General features: G+C 43.5%; 2 protein-coding genes across 2 annotated transcripts in view; both read left to right on the plus strand.

Moving 5' to 3' along the window:
• Positions 1–20,446, plus strand: part of LOC105012803 (NLR family CARD domain-containing protein 3-like) — a 101,545-nt gene that overhangs the window by 16,244 nt on the left and 64,855 nt on the right. Inside the window, exon 9 of the mRNA XM_034295674.1 lies at positions 344–517. Coding sequence (XP_034151565.1) covers positions 344–517 — 174 coding nt within the window. The remainder of the gene's footprint in view (positions 1–343; positions 518–20,446) is intronic.
• LOC117595297 (stonustoxin subunit beta-like) lies at positions 3,818–4,342 on the plus strand (the record flags this gene model as incomplete). Its single annotated transcript, XM_034295547.1, has 1 exon — positions 3,818–4,342. A coding segment is annotated over one exon (525 nt), but the record flags the coding sequence as incomplete, so codon positions are not given.

The raw sequence follows: 20,446 nt of genomic DNA on the forward strand, positions 1-20,446 counted from the left end.
ACAGTGCTACTATCTTTATACATTTTCTTTGAGTGTACTAACAGATGTTGGACAGAAAGTAGGCTACTGAGCGGTCGGGGTAGTACTCCGCTAGCAGTGGCTCGGTTTATGATTTCATCTATGTTTATCATTACAGTCAAAATGTTTCCAATTATCTGTTACAAATATGTCTTCATTATGCGTATTCCATGGTTGGGCAGAACTCTGCTGCCAGTCATGCAGATGAATGAAACAACCGTTCAATTGAACGATAAAAACGTTACTTTGGCAAAAGCTCAGTGCATGATTTAATCTGTTTATCACTGCAGAAGTAGTTTGTGAAATCATGATTGACTCTCTACAGGCTGTCAGGCTGTCTGGTCACTGAGAAAGGCTGTGCTTCTCTGGTCTCAGCTCTGAAGTTAAACCCCTCACATCTGAAAAAACTGGATTTAAGCTACAATCACCCAGGAGACGCAGGAGTCAGACTGCTCTCTGCTGGACTGGAGGATCCACACTGGAGACTGGAGAAACTCAAGTATGTCCTGTAGATGTTTTCTCTATCAGTAATCAGTAATTTGGTATAAAGATGTCGTAATGTTTTTTAGCATGTAATATGTGTCAAATACAGACCTGCCTGCCTGTACTCATTTTGTGTATGAGCACAGTTTTAAGGTCAAAGTACACTGATATGATATCAAACTGGATAATTGTGAGGAAAACACATTATTTATTCATTATTATTATTTAAATATGAATACACCATCAATGTTAATACTTTCAGACATCATCTGGTCTCTTTGATGTCGCTAGTAATAACTACACCATCAACTTGTCTGCTTTTGAACAAGTGTGTCTGTGTAGCCTACTTTGAATGACTAAACAGTTGTGCTCACAAGTTTGCATACCCTGGCAGAAATTGTGAAATTTTGCTGTGGTCATCACTATCATCCTTGCAAAAGGACCAGCTGGAGGGCAAAAACAGTGCAAGTAGTATCTCAAAGGTAATTTGAATAAAAAAATTACTATTCAGCATGACAAAAGAGTTGAAAAGAAAAGCTTTGAGTGAGGAAATGAAGGGTTCAATTCTGGCTTTACTGTCAGAGGGATACAATGAGCGTCAGGTTGCTTCCATCCTGAAAATGTCAAAGACGGCGATTCATAAGAACAAGGTCAAGCAACAGACATTGGGGACAACAAAGCTACAGACTGGCAGAGGGTGAAAATGACTGTCCCCTGACCGAGATGACGTCAGCTCATTCGCATGTCACTCAACAACCGTAGGATGACATCAAGTGACCTACAAAAATAATGGCAAATTCTTTGGGGTGAAGTGCACGGCGAGGACGGTTCGAAACAGGCTCCTAGGGGCAAAGAAGAGCCAGGCTGAAGTTTGCAAAAGACCATAAGGATTGGACCATAGAGGAATGGAGTAAGGTCATCTTCTCTGACAAGTCAACTTTTCAGCTTTGCCCAGCACCTGGTCGTCTAATGGTTAGACGGAGACCTGGAGAGGCCCACAAGCCACAATGTCTTACACACACTGTGAAATTTGGTGGAGGAATGGTGATGCTTCAGCAAGGCTGGAATCGGGCAGATTTGTCTGTTTGAATCAAGCCAAATACAAGGTTATCCTGAAAAGTTACAAGGTTATCCTTGGGCTGTCTTGGCCAGCCCATTCTCCACACCTGAACCCCATAAAAAATAATCTGGAATTTGATCAAGAGGAAGATGGATGGTCACAAGCCATCAAACAAAGATGAGCTACTTGAATTTTTGTGCCAAGAGTGGCATAAAGTTACTCAACAGCAATGTGCCAGACTGGTGGAGAGCATGCCAAGACGCATGAAATGTACACCACCGCAATGGATTTTAAATGAAACAACCAAGATGCAATTAAATTGCAGCCCTTCAGCTTTAACTCAAGGGGTTAAAAAAAATATCATATTAAACCTTTAGGATTTGCAACCTTTCATACACAGACCCCTTATTTCAAGGGGCTCAAATATAACTAGACAAATTAACAACATCATAAATAAAATATTCATTTTTAATACTTAAATCCTTTGCAGGCAGTGACTGCTTGAAGTCGGGAACGCATGGACATCACCAAACGTTGTTTGTTTGTGTGTCTTTCTGCCTTATGTTTTTTTTAAGCAAGTGAAATTCATGCTCAATTGAGTTGAGATCAGGTGATTGACTCTGCACTTGCAGAATATTCCACTTCTTTGCCTTAAAAAAAACTGTGGGTTGCTTTCGCAGTAAGTTTGGGGTCATTGTCCGTCTTTAAAGTGAAGCGCCATACAATCAACTTCGTTGAATTTGGCTCTTCACTGAATCTGAGCAGACAGTATATCTCTGTACACTGAATTCACCCGGCTGCTTCTATCTTCAGTCACATCATCAAAAAACACTAGTGACCCAGTGCCATTGTAAGCCATGCATGCCCTTGCCATCACACTGCCTCCGTCGTGTTTTACAGGAGTGGAGTGATTGAGGAGGTGTGGAGGGAAGAAGTGAGGATGTAGAGCAGCAGTAGAAAATATATAGAACAAAGACAGAGGAGGTGTAGAAGGGGTGTAAACAAGCAGGGCTCATCCAATGTATTCTTGGGGGTTACGCATTGCCTTGGGCCTGTTGAAAGGGCCTCTTGCTGTTTGCTCAATACATTTAATTCCCATGTTTTTAAGAGGACTGTTTCTTTTGTGCAATTGGGCAGTATTTCCTAGCCATTCATATACATTATGAATTAGTCAGGGTGGAGGGAATTATACCAGGCAATTTTGACACAAAACCTTCAGGCGTCCGTGAGAAAGCTGACGATGAAGAGGAAGTTCACCTTTCAGCATGACAATGACCCAAAGCACACATCCAAATCCAGAAAAGCATGGCTTCACCAGAAGAAGATTAACGTTTTGGAATGGCCCAGCCAGAGCCCAGACCTGAATCCAATTGAACATCTGTGGGGTGATCTGAAAAGGGCTCTGCACTGGAGATCTGATAGATTTGGAGCGCTTTTACAAAGAAAATATTGCCAATATTGCCATGCTAATAGACTCCTACCCAAAAAGACTGAGTGGTGTAATAAAATCAAAAGGTGCTTCAACAAAGTATTAGTTTAAGGTTGTGCACACTTATGCAACCAGGTTTTTATTTTATTTTTCCTCAAAGATTTCAGTTCAATTGAATTGTTCACGTTATTGGTCACATTAAAGGTGGAAAAAGTTCTGACATGATTTATCTTTGTCTCATTCTTTTACATCACAAGATCCTGGCATTTTAACAGGGGTTTGTAGACTTTTTATCTTATCCATTTTGATGATTAGGAGAAACATTTTAGAAATCACAGAAGTGTGTCATTAAAATAATGCCCATGTCTATAATTTAGATCAGAATTTGATTGATAGTCAAACCCTAGTGTGGTGTGTGTGATGTGGGGAGGGGTGTTGCGTGTGTGTGTGTGATGGGGGTTGTGCGCGGTGTATGGTGTGTGTGATGGGAAATATTGGGGTTTGTGTGTGTGTGTGTGTATGACAGATAGTGTGTCACTAAATGACTGTTCCTCTGCTTCTTCCACAGTATGGATCATGGTGGAGAGTGGAGGTTGAAATTTGGCCTGAAGAAATGTAAGTAATTTATTATAAAGAACACCTATAAAGATCAAATGTGTGTTTGTAAATGTGTGTTTTTTTAATTGTGCATGTTTGTGTGTTTTTTCTGAGTGTCTTAATATCCAGTTTCTGACAATAAAGAAATAAAACATGCATGTGTGTGTATAATAAGAATGCTGATGATGTGTAATATTGTGTCTTGGTCTCATCCATCAGATCTCTGTGATCTCACACTGGACCCAAACACAGTACACAGAAACCTCTCTCTGTCTGAGGAGAACAAGGAGGTGACAAGGAGGAGAGAGGAGCAGCCGTATCCTGATCACCCAGAGAGATTTGATGTCTGTCCACAGGTGTTGTGTAGAGAGGGTCTGTCTGGACGCTGTTACTGGGAGGTAGAGGGGAGTAAAAGAGTGGGTGGGATAGCAGTGACATATAAAGGAATCAACAGGAGAGGAGGGGGTGGTGACTGTAGGCTTGGATTCAATGACAAATCCTGGAGTCTGAACTGTTATGATGACTGTTACTCTGCCAGTCACAATGATATGAGAACTGTCATACCTGTCACCTCCTCTGTCACCTCCTCAGACCCCCACAGAGTAGGAGTGTATCTGGACTGGCCTGCCGGCACTCTGTCCTTCTACAGAGTCTCCTCTGACACACTGACCCACCTGTACACATTCAACACCACATTCACTGAGCCCCTCTATCCAGGGTTTTGGGTTGATAATGACTCCTCAGTGTCTCTGTGTCAGATGGTCCCTGTGTCAAACACAACATGATGTCATTGTCATGTTCAGATGGACACACTGTAGTAAAACACAGAAAATATCTCTCTAGTAGAGAGTAAATACACCGATCAGCCATAACATTATGACCACTGACAGGTGAAGTGAATAACACTGATAATCTATATAAATATATACACCCATCAGCCATCACATTATGACCACTGACAGGGGAAGTGAATAAAACTGATAATCTTATCATGGCACCTGTCACTGGGTGGGATATATTAGGCAGCAAGTGAACATTCTGTCCTCAAAGTTGATGTGTTAGAAGCAAGAAAAATTTACAAGCATAAGGATCTGAGCAACTTTGACAAGGGCCAAATTGTGATGGCTAGACGACTGGGTCAGAGCATCTCCTAAACTGAAGCCCTTGTGGGGTGTTCCTGGTCTGCAATGGTCAGTACCTATAAAAAGTGGTCCGAGCAATGGAAGAAGGTGGCCTGGTCTGATGAATCATGTTTCCTTTTACATCACATGGATGGCCGGGTGCGTGTATGTCGCTTATCTGGAGAACACATGGCACCAGGATGCACTATGGGAAGAAGGCAAGACGGCAGAGGCAGAGTGATGCTTTGGGCAATGTTCTGCTGGGAAACCTTGGGTCCTGCCATTCATGTAGATCAGTGGTCACCAACCTTTTCAAGCCTAAGATCACATCCCAAGTCCAAATGTAAACCAAGATCTACCTCATGCAAAAAACTATGAAAAAACGAGGCCACAATGTAGTTTGACTTTCTTTGTTGCCTGTTAGTCACTAGCAAAATATTTATTATAGAAATAGTATATAACAATACAAACTGTCAACTATTATTAAACATTTTCAACAGTAATATAACATAAAGTATTTCCACAGGCTTATTACTCATATATAAACACAACAATCAGTTAATTACAGGCCTAAGCCAAAAATGTTTCACTTTCCCTTTTAAAACATATTTCAAACACTTAAAATGGAAATACTCAGGTAAGTGCAACTAGCATACAAAATATTTCATCCAGTCATCCTTCGATTCTTCAAAAATAAATGTACAAAAGTGACAGACCTACTACTAATCATTAGTCATTACCTCAATAAACAATAAATTACAGGCCTAAGCACAAAGCCTTTCTTTAAAACTAATTTAGTTTTGTATTAATTGTATCTTAATTCTAATACATTTTTAGTATGAAAATTTGTTATTAATCCTTATGAAATGTGCATTTCTCTCCGGCGCGTTCTGCGAAGATCGCGGGTCAGTATCATCAACTTCATCTTTGCAGCCGACACAAAAAAAAACATTTGTTTATTAATAAACAATTAAAAAGTCTCATTGAAATATTTTACATATTCATAATCATTACTTTTGCCAGTTCTTTGAGACAGCTTTTAGGTGCCGTTTACATGAACGCGTCACCACTCCATCAGAACCGAAAACATAGAGAGAGCTCTTCAGATGTAAACTATAGGCTATTTGATTGGACAGCCTCTCCCTCCCCTTGACACCATTTACTGCACACAATAGGCTCACACATGGTGCATTTTAAATTAATAAATAATAATGAATATTTGATTTTGAAAACTTCTACTTAAAATGCTTCCAAGATTGACTTGTCGACGGCGATCGACGGGTTGGTGACTCCTGATTGGATGTTACTTTGACACGTACCACCTACCAGAGCATTGTTGGAGTCAATGTGCACCTTTTCATGGCAACGGTATTCACTGATGGCATTGGCCTCTTTCAGCATGGTTTGAGGAACAATGAGTTCAAGGTGTTGACCTGGCTTCCGAATTCCCCAGATCTCAATCCAATTGAGCATCTGTGGGATGGGATGGAAAACAATTCGGATCAATGGAGGGACCATCTCTCAACCAGGACTTAAAGGGTCCGCTGCTAACATCTTGGTGCCAGATACCACAGCACACCTTCAGAGGTCTAGTGGAGTCCATGCCTCGATGGGTCAGGGCTGTTTTGGCGGCAAAATGGGGACCTACAAAATATTAGGCAGGTGGACATAATGTTATGGCTGATCGGTGTAAATATTCCTGATTAAACATCATTGAAGATATAACCTAGAGTCATTAATCAACAGAATGAATCACCACACTAGTCTGTAAAACCTTCTCATTTAGAAATCATTAATCTGGTTGTTATTGTTTATCATTGGTGTTTGTAAATGTTGATGTCTGTAGAATGTACATTTATTTATTCACAAAACATTCTGGCTTCTGTACATTAATTGCAATGTCCCAGATATGACAGAATATATAACAATATTTTATTACCGATTATTCTAGATTGTGTGAGCAGATAGAGTGCTATATATAGTTTACTAAACACAGACCACCAAAACAATTGATGTGAATGTTGACCATCCAACAACAGAAACTTAGTGAACCTCCTCCTGTTAACTGATCTACTAACCATGAAGAAATAGAACCATGTAGCACAGGAGGTGAACAGGAACTGATGGAAACATGGATAGAAAACACACACACATCTTCTCCTGTGTTTCAGGGTGTCTCTGTCCCCTCTGATCCAGTGTCTCCTCTCTACCTCCCTCTCCTGTCCCCTCTGATCCAGTGTCTCCTCTCTACCTCCCTCTCCTGTCCCCTCTGATCCAGTGTCTCCTCTCTACCTCCCTCTCCTGTCCCCTCTGATCCAGTGTATCCTCTCTACCTCCCTCTCCTGTCCCCTCTGATCCAGTGTCTCCTCTCTACCTCCCTCTCCTGTCCCCTCTGATCCAGTGTATCCTCTCTACCTCCCTCTCCTGTCCCCTCTGATCCAGTGTCTCCTCTCTACCTCCCTCTCCTGTCCCCTCTGATCCAGTGTATCCTCTCTACCTCCCTCTCCTGTCCCCTCTGATCCAGTGTCTCCTCTCTACCTCCCTCTCCTTTTTTCTTCCTCTTCTCTTCCTCATGTTTTCATACCATCTTCTCTTCTGCACCTCTCTACCTCACTCTCTCCTCTTTTCCGCTCCTCCTCTCCCCCTTTCCTCCTGTCATGGTGCGGTGAGCAGCAGCGCCACCGTGCCATATATTCTTTAGTTCCCATACCCCACGAACACATCCCGGACTGTCACATGTTTCCCATTTTCCACACCAGAGGGGTATTGCACAAAACCAGGATAAGGGATTAAGTCGGGATATCCAAGTTATCCTGGATTAATTTAGCTTTGACTTGGTTGCACAAAAGCAGGCTGAATTAAACCCAGCCAAGTAACCATGGAGATTTATTCTTTGCAGCTAGCCTGCTCCAGAGCAGGCTAACAGCCAGGCTAAGAATAATCCTGGAGTCTTATGTGTTAAATTAGCTGCCGCTCTGATCCGAAATAAACGTCTTTAACAGTTGTTCCGTTGTCTTCTGAATGTTTTCTACTTTATTGTTAACATGCATTACTTGTCACTATTGCTGTGACGAGTTTAATTGAAATCCTACTATTGCAGTTTAGATGGTTTGTAATGGTTGATTAATTTGCAACGGGGATTTCAATGAAGTCAGTGATGAGGGCAATATATAAAGTCCCATTCACCAGTGTTTCTCCCTGCACCATGGCATGCCCATTTCTGAATGACGTTTTGGATGAAGAAGCGCTGATATTTAGACACGCTTTCAAACGTGAGAGGGTGTTTCGGGACAGATCAGACGCTTTAGCTTTTCCCGACGAGTACCTGCATGAGAGGTATCGATTTACTGGAGATGGAATCCGTTATTGTGTGGCACTGCGTTTTTTTTAGAAGCGGCATGTTTTTATATGCCGTGGGACATGCCGAAATCCTAAATAAAGGCACTATTTGCCGTTGTGTCAGAAGTGCGTTTGGCACTCAAATCCTTGGCACACATCTTTATTACATTCGCTGGCCACAGAAGAATGTGCTTCATCAAAGAGATTTCTACAAGATTGCAGGTAACATGAATTACAGATTACAAAAATGTGTTACATTACAACAGTCACAGGATATACTCAGACTATTTTGTGTTACAGCTTTCCCTAATGTCATTGGTGCGTTGGACTGCACACAGATCCGCATTAAACTCCCCTCAGAGGCCCACGAGGGAGATTGTGTCAACAGAAAATCCTTCCACAGTATCAATGTTCAGGTAAAAATTATTTAGTTACTGTCAACTAGCCCAAATGTATTCTGTGCATGACATGTATACTGAATAGGAAACATTGCATTGTTTCAGATGATCTGTGATGCTGCCTGCATCATTACCAATGTGGAGGCAAAGTGGCCTGGGTCCGTCCATGACTCCTGAGTTTTTAGGTCCAGTACCATTTCCCAGCGACTATCACAAGGTAGGCCACACACATTTCACTGATAAACACAATTGCGTCAAAGGTTTTACTTGTGTAGTTGTAATGATTACATTTTGCATTCTCAGGTGAATTCTCTGCCGTTCTGCTGGGAGACAAGGGTTATGCCTGTGAGACATACCTTCTCACTCCCCTTGCAGACCCTCACTCCCCTTGCAGACCCTCAGACAGCAGCACAGCAAGGATACAATCTTGCCCATGCAAGAACAAGGGCCTGAATTGAGATGGCATTTGGCCTTCTCAAGTCACGATTTCAGTGTCTCCACCACCTGAGGGCCACCCCAGACAGGGCCTGTGACATTACTGTAGCCTGCACGGTCCAACACAATATTGCCTGTCTGAGAAAGGAAAGGGGTCCAGCAGTGGCACCGGAGATTGAGTGGGACAATGCAGCTATATTCCCAGATGACATTAATGGCAGGCTGGTCAGAGACCAATACATTATTTCAGATGAGTGATTGCATTGTCTTGTCCTTCTCCAATAAAGGATTGTTTGTGTTACTCCTTAATTAGGCCTAATGTTTTATTCAATATTATAGTAGCTTACTTTGGTTTCATAACCTCAATTTTCATCTCACCTCACTGAACTAATAACTTTGCATAGTGTAGTGTACATTCATCACACAGGGAACATCACAATGCTTCTTAAGCTTTTTATTTTAGTGCTGTCACTTGTCAGTTTGGAGCTTGGGAGAGAGAAAAAAAATCATGATTAATACATTGTTTTACAGATGAGCTAACAGTGGGGATTGAATTCACTTATTTTTCTAGTTTCTGGATTTTCCTCAGTGTTCTATTTTTGATTTCTATACCAAGGTCCAGATCCTGGAGAGTCCTTTTACTCACAGCAATATGTGCATCTGCCAGCTCTATTTGCTTGTTCAGATGTCATGTATACAGACATCTTACAGTTTGTGAATTCTGTAAACCACCCATTGATTATAACAGCAGGAATTGTGCATAATTCAGATTTCCATTAGCCCATACTTACTATGTTGCCAGGCTGGCTGTCATACTGTACTGTGTCTGGATCCTGTTACATACAGATCCTTCCATCACAGGCCTTCCTTGGTTCAAATCAAGGGCCATTTCCTCAGCTGGGGTGAAGTCTGGAGCTGGCGGCCCCAACCCAGTGCCAGACAAATGAGTCTTCTTAACAGCTAAAATCTGTTTAGATAAAATATGTGAGCAGGAATCTTGTAAGTAGTTTCTACATACCATTTGCACACTGTTAAGAATGAAGGCACTTACCAGCTTGCAAAATGTTTTTATATTTGATCTTGACTTGTTGCCAGGTTCTTTTTTTGCCCAGTCACATTTGTTCTGTATGAACATTAATTGTAGGAAGATATTTAGACATAGACATAGCTTCTAGAGATTTGTGCACATGGTTGTAAAACATTCTCGCATGAGAGTTTGAAATTAAGCCTAGTCTTTAGGGTACATTTCCTGAGGAACATGAATTCCCCCAGCTCACTTTTATGGCAAAGTAGGCTAAATAATATAATGTTATTTATATTGTGCTTTACATGTTAGGCTACTCAAAGACACCTACAGTACAACCAGCACATTTATCACACAACGAGATACAGCACTGAAACCGACACATAAAACAAGCATATTAAAAGCAATTAAAACAGTGTACAACTTTTCTAGAAAGTAGATATTTTAAAATCCTTACGCATTCAGTCGGTCCGCTATTGTCTGCCAGGCTTTTTCTCTCAGTTTAATAACAGCCGCCGTATTTCCTTTTCTGCATATTATATGCTTTACCTCCTCATAACTTTCCATAATGAGTTGCTGCTCCTCGGGTGAAACATATGCCGTACGCGTCTTCTCCATCTCTGAATCAGTGAATCTGTGATCGATACCGTGGTCTATTTCAGAAAGCTGTGGACGTGCACTTATCCCGACTATCTACACCTGGCTTGACATAGCTTCACCTTCTCATCCTGGCTCGGCAAACGTGCAACCGATTAAGCCGCGATGAGCGGATCACGCTAAGTCAAGCTGCGCTTTTTCAGTTATCCTGGATTTCTTCATTCTACTTTTGTGCAACAGGCCCCAGGTCCCAATTATTATCGTTTGTATGTGTTTAAATGTTTCCCCTTTGCTCCCCACATTGTGGATCATTGTTGCTGTTTGGTTGTTAATCGGTGAGTGTTGTTTAATGTACTGTTGAATGTTGATTATTAAGACGCTTACAATGTCACTGTGGGGATAGGTAGGAAAATTAGTGCAGGAGAATCTACGTAATAAAGATTCAAATCGAATAATCTGATGTATTGTTTGTAAATATACACAATTATAAATGACCATAATATGCCGGTTGTTCTTAGTAAAGGTAGCTACTTTTTCGTCACAGACTAATATCTCCACGTGTGCCAGCTAACAGCACAACCCGGGATGACAAATTTCAATTTTGTGGAATCAGATCGGTCTTTAGCAAAGGCCAATAGAATGGGCCAGAGAAACACATAACAAACGCAATAAATGTGTTCACCCAAGTGTATACCAAACAAAGCGAAACCTGGCGAAAAAATAATAATAATCCAGGTTAATTAACAACAATCTCTGTGAACGAGACCAAATATTTCACCAAATACAGAATGCAGCCAATCGGAAACCTCCATGCACAGGGAATACCAAAAGGGACAATGACCACAACAAGATATTCACAAATGTCCCCGGACTTGGGTCATAATCGTATATAAATCGAGGAGAATCGGAGCGCGCACATATACAGCTTCATTAATCAAAGCCCCTGAGATGCATTATTACTATTATAATCCGGTTAACAAAGAAATTAGAGCAGTAAAAAGTTATGTGATGTCATAATTGTGGTATAAAACCTTTTATAAACCAAGTTACCAATGCAATAAGAGCATTAAAAAGTGATGTGATGTCATACCTGTGGTATACGGTCTCTTAAACCACAGCTATCAGACAGTCAGCATTCAGGTTTTAAACCACCAGGTATGAGACTGTATATCAAAGGTAGGGCATCACATCACTTTTTACTGCATTAATTGCAATGTTTCACCGGTTTATAAAAACAATAAGGCATCTTGGGGGTTTGTGATTTAATGCCAATATACCACTGCTAAGCGCTGTGTCCACATGCTCCGCGATGGGTTTAAGAACACCTCTTAGCAGAGGTATTTTGGGATACACCACACTTACATGTGCCTTATTACGTACACGTTACAGCTTTCATAATTCAAACTACTATGTTTATAATAGAGCAATAAGGCCAGAAGAGGAATTTAAATGGCCAAAATACCTTGACTAAGGGTAGTTTTTAGTCACAAAATAAGAATTTATTGGACCCCATCAGTGATTGGAATCAGACACTACACTTCTTCCCTCATGCAGTTTAAATCGCTACCGTATGTAAGTGCTAACTTTTATTACTTTTCATGACTATAGTATCAATCTTCCTTTATAAAGCATAGGTTTATGTCACTGTATATACATCTGATCGTGTCATATTTGACATTGGTGATAATGTCACACAGAACTGCCACATTTATGCATCTTTTTGCAGATTATTCTTTTTCACTTCTCAGGTTTGAGGATTGAGTCCACTTGATTCTACTTTCATAAGTATAAGTACACCAGGAAACCAATACTTTAATTCTAAATTGTTTATTACAAGCTTGTAGGTGATACACAGACAAAGTACACTCATATGCACTGTCTGTATACACCGATCAGCCATAACATTATGACCACTGACAGGTGAAGTGAATAACACTGATAATCTATATAAATATATACACCCATCAGCCATCACATTATGACCACTGACAGGTGAAGTGAATAACACTGATAATCTCATTATCATGGCACCTGTCAGTGGGTGGGATATATTAGGCAGCAAGTGAACATTCTGTCCTCAAAGTTGATGTGTTAGAAGCAAGAAAAATGTACAAGCATAAGGATCTGAGCAACTTTGACAAGGGCCAAATTGTGATGGCTAGACGACTGGGTCAGAGCATCTCCTAAACTGAAGCCCTTGTGGGGTATTCCTGGTCTGCAATGGTCAGTACCTATAAAAAGTGGTCCGAGCAATGGAAGAAGGTGGCCTGGTCTGATGAATCATGTTTCCTTTTACATCACATGGATGACCGGATGCGTGTATGTCGCTTATCTGGAGAACACATGGCACCAGGATGCACTATGGGAAGAAGGCAAGTCGGCAGAGGCAGAGTGATGCTTTGGGCAATGTTCTGCTGGGAAACCTTGGGTCCTGCCATTCATGTAGATCAGTGGTCACCAACCTTTTCAAGCCTAAGATCACATCCCAAGTCCAAATGTAAACCAAGATCTACCTCTTGCAAAAAACTATGAAAAAACGAGGCCACAATGTAGTTTGACTTTCTTTGTTGCCTGTTAGTCACTAGCAAAATATTTATTATAGAAATAGTATATAACAATACAAACTGTCAACTATTATAAATAACTTTAATCAATTACTGGATTACGGCAGTCTCCGCTCCTCCTCCTAATTAGGTCATCTTCACAGGTATAATGAGCAGCTGGATGACGGCTTGGGAGGGCTTCCTTTGTTTGAGTAAGAGAGGTGGACAGAGAAACAGTTTAGTGACCGTAGCGGATGTGTGATCATCCATATTTAGTACACGTTTAAGTTTCTGTTGAAAGTCAACCACGGAGAATTCATCTTTGGACGTAATTAAAGCTTGCACTATTTGAACGAAACATAAGGATCTCCGCGAGTGCTTATTTCCCCTACAAGTCACAAACTACCTCAAAAAAGGCGACTAAGGATATAAGATGAGTGAAACAGTCACCACAACCAGGTGATTGTGGCAGGAAGGTGCAACGTTCGTGGAACACAGGATGACCAGGAGTCCGGGGGTGTGCAGGTAGGAGAACCAGGACGTGGAGTGATCAAGGTCAGTGGAGTGAGTCAGTGAGGGGGAGGGAGCTGGGTGCAGGGGCTTGGGTGTGCTGGGTTCAGGAGGTGCTGGGACAGGGAGTGACTGAGACGTGTTTAACATATCTGACATAGAGACGCTGTGATTGGCCCATCATAAAGCTTGAACAATGGATAGACAGGTTCAGTGAATGTGGTGTGGAATGTGTAGAGGCGGGTCAATGTGTCAGAGGAGACCCTGTAGAAGGACAGAGTGCCGGCTGGCCAGTCCAGATACACTCCTACTCTGTTATTACCATCAAAGCATCTAGGCCAGGACTTGCCATCGTATCCAACCACAGTGCCCTTAGCCCATTCATTCCTAATGATTCCTTTATACACAACTGCTATCTCAACAATTCCCCCACTCGTCTCTACCTCCCAGTGACAGCGCTCAGACAGACCCTGTTTACACATCACTTAGCTGAAAAGTCTGTCTGGGTGATCCGGATACGATGGTGGAGTCACTATCTCACGTGTCACCTTTCTGTTCTCCTCAGACTGTGAGAATGCTTTGAATACTGTGTTTTGGGTGCAGTGTGAGATCACAAGCATCTGATGGATTAAAAACAAGACATAACATTTTCAAATAATTATGATATATAACATTATATACATTTCACATTCTTTATTCTATTGATATTAAAACACACTCAGTCAATGCACACATACAGTAAACAATTGAAATAGTGTCACCCTAATGAAATGTGAATGCAAAAATAAACAAACAATGAATCAGATTTTGCCCTCAAACCTGAGGAAGACGTATACTTTCATTTTAACAAGATTTTTCAAAACCAAAACATTTTATTAAGTAGTAAAACAAAATATTGGCGGCATTTTGGCACACATTAAATTAGTTTGAATAGGAAATATAGCAAAATGAATAGGAAATATAGTCATTAATCAGGTTAGAAATAATGATTGTGTCCTTTCGTCTAGGACCATAGCACAAAGGTGGCAGAAACTGGTATTTTGAATGAACAGGCTCAATTCCAATAGGCTACAAAACAAAAGACAACAAACAGCAACAACACAATAAGACAATGACCAACAACCAACACAGGAAGCTGGGGAAACTAAATGGAGGGGTAAAGATGTGTAAACGAGACACAGGTGAAATCAATTAACAAACCTTGAAACAACCATAATACATAGAACATAGGTTGCTACATTGGCATTGTAGTTGTCAAATTGTTGAGGTAATCTGAAGAGGTTTCCCTCTATGCTTCCTGAAGCATCTTCCACATGTGGGATTGGATTGATGGGCACTTGTTACATACCATACGGTCAAGCTGCTTCCACAACAGCTCAAAAGGGTTGATATCCAGTGACTGTGCTGGCCACTCCATTATAGAAAGAAAAACAGCTGACTGCTTCTTTCCTAAATAGTTCTTGCAAATGTTGGAGTTGTGCTTTGCATCATTGTCCTAGGAGCTATGTTGTCTGGGGCTATATGCCCCTGGTAGGGTCTCCCAAGGCAAACAGGTCTTAGGCGACGGGTCAGACTAAGAGCGGTTCAAACCCCCCTTAATGAAGAACAACATTATGAGTACCGTGACGTCGCCCGGTATGGCGCAGCCGGGGCCCCACCCTGGAGCCAGGCCCGGGGTTGGGGCTCGTATGCGAGCGCCTGGTGGCCGGGCCTTCCCCCATGGGGCCCGGCCGGGCTCAGCCCGAACGGGTGACGTGGGGCCGCCCTCCCGTGGGCTCACCACCCACAGGAGGGACCATAAGGGGCCGGTGCGAAGAGGATCGGGCGGCAGTCGAAGGCAGGGGCCTAGACAACCCGATCTCTGGACACAGAAACTAGCTCTAGGGACGTGGAATGTCACCTCACTGGCGGGGAAGGAGCCTGAGCTAGTGCGTGAGGTCGAGAGGTTCCGATTAGAGGTAGTCGGGATCACCTCTACGCACGGCTTGGGCTCTGGAACCACACTCCTTGAGAGAGGATGGACTCTTCACCACTCTGGAGTTGCCCATGGTGAGAGGCGGCGGGCTGGTGTGGGTTTGCTTATAGCTCCCCAGCTCTGCCGCCATGTGTTGGAGTTTACCCCGGTGAACGAGAGGGTTGTTTCCCTGCGCCTACGGGTCGGGGATAGGTCTCTCACTGTTGTTTGTGCCTACGGGCCGAACGGCAGTGCAGAGTACCCGACCTTCTTGGAGTCTCTGGGAGGGGTGCTGGAAAGTGCTCCGACTGGGGACTCTATTGTTCTACTGGGGGACTTCAACGCCCACGTGGGCAATGACAGTGACACCTGGAGGGGCGTGATTGGGAGGAACGGCCCCCCTGATCTGAACCCGAGTGGTGTTCAGTTATTGGACTTCTGTGCTAGTCACAGTTTGTCCATAACGAACACCATGTTCAAGCATAAGGGTGTCCATCAGTGCACGTGGCACCAGGACACCCTAGGCCGCAGGTCGATGATCGACTTTGTTGTCGTCTCATCTGACTTGCGGCCGTATGTCTTGGACACTCGGGTGAAGAGAGGGGCGGAGCTGTCAACTGATCACCACCTGGTGGTGAGTTGGATCCGATGGCGGGGGAGAAAGCTGGACAGACTCGGCAGGCCCAAGCGAACTGTAAGGGTCTGCTGGGAACGTCTGGCCGAGTCTCCTGTCAGAGAGATCTTTAACTCCCACCTCCGGCAGAGCTTCGACTGGATCCCGAGGGAGGTTGGAGATATTGAGTCCGAGTGGACCATGTTCTCCACCGCCATTGTCGAAGCGGCCGCTCGGAGCTGTGGCCGTAAGGTCTCCGGTGCCTGTCGAGGCGGCAATCCCCGAACCCGGTGGTGGACACCGGAAGTAAGGGATGCCGTCAAGCTGAAGAAGGAGTCCTATCAGGCCTGGTTGGCTTGTGGGACTCCTGACGCAGCTGACGGGTACCGACAGGCCAAGCGGGCTGCAGCCCGGGTGGTTGTGGAGGCAAAAACTCGGGCCTGGGAGGAGTTCGGTGAGGCCATGGAGAAGGACTATCGGCTGGCCTCGAAGAGATTCTGGCAAACCATCCGGCGCCTCAGGAGAGGGAAACAGTGCCCTACCAACGCTGTTTACAGTAGAGGTGGGCAGCTGTTGACCTCAACTGAGGATGTCGTCGGGCGGTGGAAGGAATACTTCGAGGATCTCCTCAATCCCGCTGTCACTTCTTCCATTGAGGAAGCAGAGGATGAGGGCTCAGAGGTGGACTCGTCCATCACACGGGCTGAAGTCACTGAGGTGGTCAAGAAACTCCTTGGTGGCAAGGCACCGGGGGTGGATGAGATCCGCCCTGAGTACCTCAAGTCTCTGGATGTTGTGGGGCTGTCTTGGTTGACACGCCTGTGCAACATCGCGTGGCGGTCGGGGACAGTGCCTCTGGGATGGCAGACCGGTGTGGTGGTCCCTCTTTTTAAGAAGGGGGACCGGAGGGTGTGTTCCAACTATAGGGGGATCACACTTCTCAGCCTCCCCGGGAAAGTCTATGCCAGGGTACTGGAGAGGAGAATACGGCCGATAGTAGAACCTCGGATTCAGGAGGAACAGTGTGGTTTTCGTCCGGGCCGTGGAACACTGGACCAGCTCTATACCCTCTACGGGGTGTTGGAGGGTTCATGGGAGTTTGCCCAACCAATCCACATGTGTTTTGTGGATTTGGAGAAGGCATTCGACTGTGTCCCTCGCGGCATCTTGTGGAGGGTGCTTGGGGAATATGGGGTCCTGGGTCCTTTGCTAAGGGCTGTCAGGTCCCTGTACAACCGAAGCAGGAGCTTGGTCCGCATTGCCGGCAGTAAGTCAGACTTGTTCCCAGTGCATGTTGGATGTAGGGTGTCAGGTTTGGGGACCACACAATTTCGTCTCTGCTTTTTGCAGATGATGTTGTCGTGTTGGCCCCTTCTAACCAGGACCTTCAGGATGCGCTGGGACGGTTTGCAGCCGAGTGTGAAGCGGTGGGGATGAAAATCTGTACCTCCAAATCCGAGGCCATGGTCCTCAGTCGGAAAAGGGTGGCTTGCCCGCTTCAGGTTGGTGGAGAGTGCCTGCCTCAAGTGGAGGAGTTTAAGTATCTAGGGGTCTTGTTCACGAGTGAGGGAAGGATGGAACGGGAGATTGACAGACGGATCGGTGCAGCTTCTGCAGTAATGCAGTCGATGTATCGGTCTGTCGTGGTGAAGAAAGAGCTGAGCCGCAAGGCAAAGCTCTCGATTTACCAGTCAATCTACGTTCCTACTCTCACCTATGGTCATGAGCTTTGGGTCATGACCGAAAGGACAAGATCCCGGATACAGGCGGCCGAAATGAGCTTTCTCCGCAGGGTGGCCGGGCGATCCCTTAGAGATAGGGTGAGAAGCTCGGTCACCCGGGAGGAGCTCAGAGTAGAGCCGCTGCTACTCCACATCGAGAGGGGTCAGCTGAGGTGGCTTGGGCATCTTTTTCGGATGCCTCCGGAACGCCTTCCTGGGAAGATGTTCCGGTCCCGTCCCACCGGGAGGAGACCCTGGGGAAGACCTAGGACTCGCTGGAGGGACTACGTCTCCCGGCTGGCCTGGGAACGCCTCGGTGTCCCCCCGGAAGAGCTAGAGGAAGTGTCTGGGGAGAGGGAAGTCTGGGCATCCCTGCTTAGACTGCTGCCCCCGCGACCCGGCCCCGGATAAGCGGAAGAAGATGATGATGATGATGATGATGATCATTGTCCTATTGTAGGAGGACATTGTTGCAAAATGGAGTGCTGCAAAATAGAGTGAAAGCATTTAAGATCCCTTTTAACTAGTACAAATATCCCACTTTACTATCACCAAAGCACCCCCAGACTATCCCATTGGCCCCTGCCATGCTTGACAGATGGCCTCAAGCACTCCTCAAGCATCTTTTCATTTGGATGGAGACTTTGTGTTTATCTTGAACAAATCCTCTTTTGCCACTGGCCGTTTCAAGAGTTAATTGGCCATTTGTGAATGACATTGATACAGTTAAACTGACTAATGTTTCTTACTAAGTTAACCTCTGCCGTTTTAACAGCATATTAGCCAGGAATAGGCTTTACCGGTAACTTACTGGAATGGTCATAAGAATTGAGCAATTGCTAGCGAGTCTGCCAAAGCTATTTCATTTCATGGCATAAGAATGTTTATTTTTTTTCATGGCATAACAACATACTTTTTTCTTTCATTCGTGAATTACATTAATACCATAACCATCAATAAAGGTGCCGATAACTAACTTTTTAATCAAGTGAAAAGACGAGAGAATCATGGAATCCACCAGAAATAATAAATGCCGTTGCTCTCCTAGGAATAATCATAAGAATTGAGGAATTGCTAGTGAGACTGAAGATGAACTTTTCCATGCCAGAAACAGTCGCTATATAACCGTATACAGTTTTAGTTAAGGCTTACTATAAAATAACTACTGTATGTTGTAGCCAGCTAAGTGTTTGTCACTGGGTTGAATTTGGTTTTATGTTTGATATTCTGAGTTTGATCGTCAATACCTCTTCCAAAACCATACAGTGACGATAGTGAAATATATACAACTGTCTGCTAGATGGTTTAACAGCCTAATAGCTGTGTGTTCATGGATGTAACAGCCTTCTCAGGCTTTCTCTTGTATCTGCCTGTTTTTATACCCTATGTGTCTCTGTCTAGTCAGTCATACATTCACACAGTAGTGAAGCTCCATACAGTTTCAGTCTGATAGATGTTAGCTGCACCAACAGACCCTGGATCAGGTGTCTGAGATCCATGATGATTATGGAGGAAAGAATAGAGAATCTAGACCAGCTGTCAGGAATAATACACAGATTAATCACTAACATTAGAGAATCTAGACCAGCTGACAGGGACAATAAACAGATTAATCACTAACATTTGAATCTGATACTAAATGTGTTGGTCATTATGAGTGAGAACATTTCTTTTGAATACTAATGTTAATTTTTCTTATATTATTTTTAGACAGGACAGCTTTAGAGGTGGAAAAGTGTAAATCTCTACCAATGAACACCTTCAGTGTTCAGCTGTCTACTCCAAGTCTTCTCTTTGGTTGACCGAAAGCTCTGACGAATTGAAAGCTCAAATAAATTGATTCTGAGTGTGCAGAGGTCTTGTTTTGGTTATCTCTTTTTCGACTTCTGCATCTCAGCTACTGACTGGTGTGTGACCTCTGTACACTGTGTGCTCAATTATTAGGCAAATTGTATTCCTCAAGATTTATTTTATTGTTGAACAAACAATGTTCTCAGTCAATCCAAAATATAATTGAAAAGCAAGTTTTGATCTTTCTCAGGGGAATACATAAGAGTGGAGAATTATTAGGAAACAATTGGTGTTCAGAATTATTAGGAAACTAATTAAAAAGAAAAAAATAGAAAAATCTCCCAACTCACGTGTTTAAGCAAAACATTTTAAATGTAGCAAATAAATAACACAAATGGACAATTAATAAAAATGTGTCCTTTCAAACATTTTCAGTGACCAATATAACCACCATTCTTTTTAATAACTGCCATGAGCCTTCCATCCATGTGAGTTTCTTGATCTGTTCACGATCAACTTTTGCTGAAGCAGCAACCACAGCCTCCCAAATGATGTTCAAAGAGGTGTATTGTCTTCCCTGACTGTAAATCTCACATTTGAGAAGGGCCCACAAGTCCTCAATAGGATATAAGTCAGGAGAAGAAGGGGGCCCTTGCTGGCTAGCCAGACAGTGGAGTACTTGGATATATGTGATGGAGCATTGTCCTGCGCGAAGACCATGGCCTTCCTGAATGCTAAGGAGTTCTTCCTGTACCACTGTTTGAAGAAATTATCTTCCAGAAACTGGCTGTAGGTTTGGAAGTTGAGTTTAAG

This window comes from Esox lucius, chromosome 11 (assembly GCF_011004845.1).
Source record: "Esox lucius isolate fEsoLuc1 chromosome 11, fEsoLuc1.pri, whole genome shotgun sequence".
Taxonomy (NCBI): Eukaryota; Metazoa; Chordata; class Actinopteri; order Esociformes; family Esocidae; genus Esox; species Esox lucius.